The 9,100-nt window shown below is 46.9% G+C and overlaps 1 protein-coding gene across 1 annotated transcript in view; it reads left to right on the top strand.

The window, feature by feature from the left end:
- Positions 1-9,100, top strand: part of LOC123486599 (unconventional myosin-XV-like) — a gene marked incomplete at both ends in the record, with an annotated part of 156,734 nt that overhangs the window by 60,753 nt on the left and 86,881 nt on the right. Inside the window, 1 exon segment of the mRNA XM_045217963.1 lies at positions 1,114-1,234. Within this exon segment, the coding sequence (XP_045073898.1) occupies positions 1,114-1,234 (121 nt within the window).

Below are 9,100 nucleotides of genomic sequence, written 5' to 3'. Positions count from 1 at the left end.
TACATTATTCACACACACACACACACACACACACACACACACACACACACACACACACACACACACACACACACACACACACACACACACACACACACACACACACACACACACACACACACACACACACACACACACACACACACACACACACACACACACACACACACACACACACACAGGACCACACTCTCTTCCTACTGCTCAGACCATATAATAGAGATGACAGTGTATCTGTTTGCATTGTTGCTATACATTATTGATCTAATTTACACATTCATTAGATATTATAGACGTGATATACACTCCTCTATGTATTTATGTGGACAGTAAAGCAAAAGAAAACGTTTCATTTGGCTTTAATACTCCAGCATTTTGGATTTGGAGTTCAAACGTTTTAGTTTTACAGTACAGAACGTCAACTTTTGTTTGAGGGTATTTTCATCCAGATCTGTTTTACTGTTTAGAAATGAAAGGACTTTATGTATCTAGTTCACTTATAGTGTATTAAAAGTAGTGAAAACGTATTTTAGGATTTTGGTCCCATATTTCTTAGCACACAATGACTACATCACGCTTGTGACTTCACAAACATGTTTGATGCATTTCCAGTTTGTTCTGGTTGTGTTTCGGATGATGTTGTGTCCTATAGAAATCAACGGTAAATAATGAATTGTGTTATTTTGGAGTCACTTTATTGGTAAATAATAACAGAATATGTTTCTGAACCACGTCTACATCAATGTGGACGCTACCATGATTACGGATAATCCTGAATGAATCGTGAATAATGATGAGTGAGACATTTACAGAGGGTCAAAGATTAAACCCAGAACACATGCTAACCTCCCCTGTTATTGGTAATGGTGAGGGTCAAAGATCATTCCCCCAAGACATGCTAACCTCCCCTGTTATTGGTAATGGTGAGGAACAAAAATCATACCCCCAAGACATGCTAACCTCCTCTGTTATTGGTAATGGTGAGGGTCAAAGATCATTCCCCCAAGACATGCTAACCTCCCCTGTTATTGGTAATGGTGAAAAGCTAGCATGTCTTGGGTTTACAATCTTAGTCTCTGTAACTTTCTCTCCCCCTCTCCCTCTCTCTCTCAGGACCTGGAGCACCCATCTGGTCTCTCCAACAGGATGCGGGGTGGTGGGGGTGTCGGAGGGGGGAGAGGGGACCCCCAGCCGGGCTCCAGCACCCCCTACTCCACCCAACCACCCCCTGGAGGTCAGTCAATCTCACATACACCTCTGGAGCTTTATGCTTTGGCTTTTATCCTAGCAGTTAGCCTTTAGCCTATTATTTAGCAGTTAGCTGTAATCTAGCAGTTAGATGTAGCCTAGCGGTTAGCTCTAACCTAGCAGTTAGCCTTTAGCCTGTTATGTAGCACTTAGCTGTAATCTAGAAGTTAGCCTTTATCCTATAATTTAGCAGTTAATTGTAACCTAGCAGTTAGTTGTATCCTAGCGGTTAATTGTAACCTAGCGGTTAGTTGTAACCTAGCGGTTAGTTGTAACCTAGCAGTTAGTTGTAACCTAGCAGTTAGTTGTAACCTAGCAGTTAGTTGTAACCTAGCGGTTAGCTGTACCCTAACGGTTAGATGTAACCTAGCAGTTAGCCTTTAGACTATTATTTAGCTGAAACCTAGCGGTTAGCTGTAACCTAGAAGTTAGCTTTAACCTAGCAATTAAGGGTTAGCCTAGCATTTAGCTATTAATTTAGCATAATGTAGCCTTTGGCTTAGTGTTTAACTAGCATTTAGCCAGTGGTGGAAAAAGTTCCCAATTGTCCTACTTGAGTAAAAGTAAAGACCTCCTTAATACGAAATTACTCAAGTAAAAGTCACCCAGTAAAATACTACTTGAGTAAAAGTCTAAAAGTATTTGGTTTGAAAATAAACTTAAGTATCAAAAGTAAAAGCAGAAATAATTTCACACTTTCACAAATAATTTCACACAAACCAGATGCACGGTCAGCCAGGGGTACACTCCAACACTCAGACATCATTTTACAAAGATGAAACTTTATTTATAAAGGGAAAACCAGCCACGTTGCGGACACCGACGCCTTACCTCCCCGGACAAGCTAAACACCGTCTTCGCCCGCTTTCGAGGAGAACACAGTGCAGCCAATGCGGGCCGCCTCTCCGTGGCCGACGTGAGTAAGACATTTAAGCGTGTTAACCCTCGCAAGGCTGCCGGCCCAGAGGGCATCCCTAGCCGCGTCCTCAGAGCATGTGCAGACCAGCTGGCTGGTGTGTTTACGGACATATTCAATCTCTCCCTATCCCAGTCTGCTGTCCCCAATTGCTTCAAGATGTCCACCATTGTTTCTGTACCCAAGAAAGCGAATGTAACTGAACTAAATGACTTTCGCCCTGTTGCACTCACTTCTGTCATCATGAAGTGCTTTGAGAGGCTAGTTAAGGATCATATCACCTCTACCTTACCTGACACCCTGGACCCACTGCAATTTACATACCGCTCCAACAGATCCACGGATTAGGTAATCGCCATCGCACTGCACACTGCCCTATCCCACCTGGACAAGAGGAATACCTCTGTAAGAATGCTGTTCATCAACTACAGCTCAGCCTTCAACACCATAGTACCCTCCAAGATCATCATCAAGCTCGGGGCCCTGGGTCTGAACCCCGCCCTGTTCAACTGGGTCCTGGACTTCCCCAACTGGGGCCCCAAGTTCCTTGGCGTACACATCACTGACAACCTGAAATGGTCCACCCACGCAGACAGTGTGGTGAAGAAGGCTCAACAGCACCTCTTCAACCTCATGAGGCTGAAGAAATTTTGGCTTGACCCCTAAGAACCTCACAAACTTTCTACAGATGCACCGTTGACAGATTCCTGTTGGGCTTTATCAACGCCTGGTCCAATTTGTAAGTCGCTCTGGATAAGAGCGTCTGCTAAATAACGAAAAATGTAATGTAAAAATGTACGGCAACTGCATCGTCCGCAACCGTAGGGCTCTCCAGAGGTTGGTGCACCGGGGGGCACACTGCCTGCCCTCCAGGATATCTACAGCACCCGGTGTCACAGGAAGACCAAGAAGATCACCAAGGACCTCAGCCACCCCAGCCACCGCCTGTTCACCCCGCTACCATCTAGAAGGCGGAGACAATACAGGTGCATCAAAGCTGGGACCGAGAGACTGAAAAACCCACTTCTATCTCAAGGCCATCAGACTGTTAAATAGTCACCACTAGCCGGCCTCCGCCCAGTACCCTGTCCTGAACTTCACACACTGTCACTAGCCGGCTAACACCCAGTACTCAACTCTGCAACTTAGCGACTGCTGCCCTATGTACATAGACGTTGAACATTGAACACTGGTCACTTTAATAATGTTTACATATTGTATTACCCACTTCATATGAATATACTGTATTCTAGTCATGGTTCATCCTATATAACTACTGATGTCCACTTCATATGTATATATTATATTCTAGTCATGGTTCATCCACTTCATATGTATAGTGCATTCGGAAAGTATTCAGATCCCTTGACCTTCTCCACATTTTGTTACGTTACAGCCTTATTCTAAATATTTTTTATATTTTTTATGTATAATCAATCTACACACAATACCCCATAATGACAAAGTAAAAACAGGTTTATAGAAATGTTTGCAAATGTATTAAAAATACATTTACATCAGTATTCAGACCCTTTACTCAGTACTTTGTTGAAGCACCTTTGGCAGCGATTACAGCCTCGAGTCTTCTTGGGTATGACGCTACAAGCTTGGCACACCTTTATTTGGGGAGTTTCTCCCATTCTTCTCTGCAGATCCTCTCAAGCTCTGTCAGGTTGGATGGGGAGCATTGCTGCACAGCTATTTTAAGGTCTCTCCAGAGATGTTCGATCTGGTTCAAATCCGGTCTCTGGCTGGGCCACTCAAGGACATTCAGAGACTTGTCCCGAAGATAATCCTGCGTTGTCTTGGCTGTGTGCTTAGGGTCATTGTCCTGTTGGTGGAGTGCTGCAGAGATGGTTGTCATTCTGGAAGGTTCTCCCATCTCCACAGAGGAACTCTGGAGCTCTGCCAGAGTGACCATCGGGTTCTTGGTCACCTCCTTGACCAAGGCCCTTCTCCCCCCATTGCTCAGTTTGGCAGGCGGCCAGCTCTAGGAAGAGTCTTGGTGGTTCCAAACTTCTTCCATTTAAGAATGATGGAGGCCACTGTGTTCTTGGGGACCTTTAATGCTGCAGACGTTTTTTTGGGTACCCTTCCCCAGATCTGTGCCTCGACACAATCCTGTCTCGGAGCTTTATGGACAATTCCTTCAACCTCATGGCTTGGTTTTTGCTCTGACATGCACTGTCAACTGTGAGACCTCATATAGACAGGTGTGTGCCTTTCCAAATCATGTCTAATCAATTGAATTTACCACAGCTGGACTCCAATCAATTTCGAGTCTCATAGCAAAGGGTCTGAGTACCTATGTCAATACTTTGTAGAGCCACCTTTTGCAGCAATGACAGCTGAAAGTCTCTTGGGGTTTGTCTCCATAAGCTAGGTAAATCTAGCCACTGGGATTTTTGCCCATTCTTCAAGGCAAAACTGCTCCAGCTCCTTCAAGTTGGATGGGTTCCGCTGGTGTACAGCAATCTTTAAGTCATACCACAGATTCTCAATTGGATTGAGGTCTGGGCTTTGACTAGGCCATTCCAAGACATTTAAATGTTTCCCCTTAAACATTTTACATTTACATTTTAGTCATTTAGCAGACGCTCTTATCCAGAGCGACTTACAGGAGCAATTAGGGTTAAGTGCCTTGCTCAAGGGCACATTTACGTCATTTAGCAGACGCTCTTATCCAGAGCGACTACAAATTGGTGCCCCTATAGCCAGTGGGATAACCACTTTACAATTATACTTTTTTTTTTTTTTTTTTTGGGGGTAGAAGGATTACTTTATCCTATCCCAGGTGTTCCTTAAAGAGGTGGGGTTTCAAATGTCTCCGGAAGGTGGTGAGTGACTCCGCTGTCCTGGCGTCGTGAGGGAGCTTGTTCCACCATTGGGGTGCCAGAGCAGCGAACAGTTTTGACTGGGCTGAGCGGGAACTATGCTTCCGCAGAGGAAGGGAAGCCAGCAGGCCAGAGGTGGATGAACGCAATGCCCTCGTTTGGGTGTAGGGACTGATCAGAGCCTGAAGGTACGGAGGTGCCGTTCCCCTCACTGCTCCATAGGCAAGCACCATGGTCTTGTAACGGATGCGAGCTTCAACTGGAAGCCAGTGGAGTGTGCGGAGGAGGGGGTGACGTGAGAGAACTTGGGAAGATTGAACACCAGACGGGCTGCGGCATTCTGGATGAGTTGTAGGGGTTTAATGGCACAGGCAGGGAGCCCAGCCAACAGCGAGTTGCAGTAATCCAGACGGGAGATGACAAGTGCCTGGATTAGGACCTGTGCCGCTTCCTGTGTAAGGCAGGGTCGTACTCTCCGAATGTTGTAGAGCATGAACCTGCAGGATCGGGTCACCGCCTTGATGTTAGCGGAGAACGACAGGGTGTTGTCCAGGGTCACGCCAAGGCTCTTCGCACTCTGGGAGGAGGACACAACGGAGTTGTCAACCGTGATGGCGAGATCATGGAACGGGCAGTCCTTCCCCGGGAGGAAGAGCAGCTCCGTCTTGCCAGGGTTCAGCTTGAGGTGGTGATCCGTCATCCATGCTGATATGTCGGCCAGACATGCAGAGATGCGATTCGCCACCTGGTTATCAGAAGGGGGAAAGGAGAAGATTAGTTGTGTATCGTCAGCGTAGCAATGATAGGAGAGGCCATGTGAGGATATGACAGAGCCAAGTGACTTGGTGTATAGGGAGAAAAGGAGAGGGCCTAGAACTGAGCCCTGGGGGACACCAGTGGTGAGAGCACGTGGTGCGGAGACAGCTTCTCGCCACGCCACTTGGTAGGAGCGACCAGTCAGGTAGGACGCAATCCAGGAGTGAGCCGCGCCGGAGATGCCCAGCTCGGAGAGGGTGGAGAGGAGGATCTGATGGTTCACTGTATCAAAGGCAGCAGACAGGTCTAGAAGGACAAGAGCAGAGGAGAGAGAGTTAGCTTTAGCAGTGCGGAGAGCCTCCGTGACACAGAGAAGAGCAGTCTCAGTTGAATGACCAGTCCTGAAACCTGACTGGTTTGGATCAAGAAGGTCATTCTGAGAGAGATAGCAAGAGAGTTGGCTAAAGACGGCACGCTCAATAGTTTTGGAAAGAAAAGAAAGAAGGGATACTGGTCTGTAGTTGTTGACATCAGTGGGATCGAGTGTTGGTTTTTTTGAGAAGGGGTGCAACTCTCGCTCTCTTGAAGACGGAAGGGACATGGCCAGCGGTCAAGGATGAGTTGATCAGCGAGGTGAGGTAGGGGAGAAGGTCACCGGAGATGGTCTGGAGAAGAGAGGAGGGGATGGGGTCAAGCGGGCAGGTTGTTGGGCGGCCTGCAGTCACAAGTCGCAAGATTTTATCTGGAGAGAAAGGGGAGAAAGAAGTCAAAGCATAGGGTAGGGCAGTGTGAGCAGGACCAGCAGTGTCATTAGACTTAACAAACGAGGATCGGATGTCGTCAACCTTCTTTTCAAAGTGGTTGACAAAGTCATCCACAGAGAGGGAGGAGGGGGGATTCAGCAGTGAGGAGAATGTGGCAAAGAGCTTCCTAGGGTTAGAGGCAGATGCTTGGAATTTAGAGTGGTAGAAAGTGGCCTTAGCAGCAGAAACAGATGAAGAAAATGTAGAGAGGAGGGAGTGAAAAGATGCCAGGTCGGCAGGGAGTTTAGTTTTCTTCCATTTCCGCTCAGCTGCCCGGAGCTCTGTTCTGTGAGCTCGCAATGAGTCATCAAGCCACGGAGCTGGAGGGGAGGACCGAGCCGGCCGGGAGGATAGGGGACACAGGGAGTCAAATGATGCAGAAAGGGAGGAGAGGAGGAGAGTTGAGGAGGCAGAATCAGGAGATTGGAGGGAGAAGGATTGAGCAGAGGGAAGAGATGATAGGATGGAAGAGGAGAGAGTAGTGGGAGAGAGAGAGCGAAGGTTGCGGCGGCGCGTTACCATCTGTGTAGGGGCAGAGTGAGTAGTGTTGGAGGAGAGCGAGAGAGAAAAGGATACAAAGTAGTGGTCGGAGACATGGAGGGGAGTTGCAGTGAGATTAGTAGAAGAGCAACATCTAGTAAAGATGAAGTCAAGCGTATTGCCTGCCTTGTGAGTGGGGGGATGGTGAGAGGGTGAGGTCAAAAGAGGAGAGGAGTGGAAAGAAGGAGGCAGAGAGAAATGAGTCAAATGTAGACGTAGGGAGGTTGAAATCCCCCAAAACTGTGAAGGGTGAGCCATCCTCAGGAAAGGAACTTATCAAGGCGTCAAGCTCATTGATGAACTCTCCAAGGGAACCTGGAGGGCGATAGATGACAAGGATATTAAGCTTAAATGGGCTAGTGACTGTGACAGCGTGGAATTCAAATGAGGAGATAGACAGATGGGTTAGGGGAAAAATTGAGAATGACCACTTGGGAGAGATGAGGATTCCTGTGCCACCACCCCTCTGACCAGATGCTCTCGGGGTATGCGAGAACACATGGTCAGACGAGGACGTGTTTTCAGTGGTAATCCATGTTTCTGTCAGCGCCAGGAAGTCGAGGGACTGGAGGGTAGCATAGGCTGGGATGAAGTCAGCCTTGTTGGCGGCAGAACGGCAGTTCCAGAGGCTGCCTGAGACCTGGAACTCCAGGTGTGTGGTGCGTGCAGGGACCACCAGGTTAGAGAGGCAGCAGCCACGCGGTGTGAGGCGTTTGTGTAGCCTGTGCGGAGAGGAGAGAACAGGGATAGGCAGAGGCATAGCTGACAGGCTGCAGCAGATGGCTACAATAATGCAGAGGAGATCGGAATGAAATGAACTAAACATCTGGGAGAGGAGAGAGCAGGCCTCCCTCACCAAAAAAATAAAATAAATATATATATATATATATATATATATATATATATATAACTCTCCCAACTTCCACCTCAGAGACTATAATTGTTTCACTGAACCACCCGAGTAAAACTCTCCCAACTTCCACTTTAGAAATTAGAATTGTTGTAAACTACACCAGACTGTTATCAGTAGCTGTAATTAAGTACAGCAGCTACCAGCCACCTAACGTTAATGCCTCGGATGAGGTTAGAAAAACAGCTGAATGGTAGCAGCTAGCTGGCTCAATCACAGGTACTCTTAAGCATGAAATAACATTGGAAACAATTAACCACAGTTGCAAAAAGTTACCAGTAGCTACCCGCTAGCTAGCTAGCTTTGTTGGTCCAAGTAGTGGGTAAGCTAGCCTCGTGCTTCGCCGGGGTCTGCCGAATACAATACTTACCTACAATAATTACCTACAATAACCTTCAATAACTACCTGAGTAAGCTACCTATAATACCAAACTACAATACCTACCTACAGTCTAAATACATGGTTTAAGCTTAACTCAACACCATATAAGAAGCCAAGCTTACCTTTCATAACGCAGCAATGATTAAACGTTGGGTAGCTAGCACAAAGATATTGTATTTAGCTACCACAGTACAGCCAGCTGGTAGTGTTGGCTGGCTAGCAATGGCTGCTGTGTTGACTTTGTTTGAAAAACGGCGTCGCTGCGAACGAATGTAGCTGGCTAAAAGGATATTGTTTTTAGTTGCTACCGTTGCTAATAGCTACTCGCCAGCTAATCCAGGAGGTGAGTTAGCTAGCTAGCTTCGTGCTACACCCGGCACCGCCGAATACAAAAGTAACCTACAATAACTACACAACAGCTACCCACAACAGCCCACGATGCCTACCTATACTACTTAATAATATACAGCCCACGATGCCTACCTATAATACCTAACTACAATCTAAATACATAGTTTAAGCCTTACTCGACAAAGCCCAAGCTATGTATAAAGCCAAACTGGCAGACTGCAATCAGTAGCTGTAATTAAGTACAGCAGCTACCAACCACCTAACGTTAATGCCTCGGATAATGAGGTTAGAAAAACAGCTGAATGGTGGCAGCTAGCTGGCTCAATCACAGGTACTCTTAACCCTCGTGTTGTCCTCCCA

Source organism: Coregonus clupeaformis, unplaced genomic scaffold, assembly GCF_020615455.1.
Source record: "Coregonus clupeaformis isolate EN_2021a unplaced genomic scaffold, ASM2061545v1 scaf1292, whole genome shotgun sequence".
Classification (NCBI taxonomy): domain Eukaryota; kingdom Metazoa; phylum Chordata; class Actinopteri; order Salmoniformes; family Salmonidae; genus Coregonus; species Coregonus clupeaformis.
Note: the sequence above shows the minus strand (reverse complement) of the source record. Positions and strands in the feature narration are given on the sequence as shown.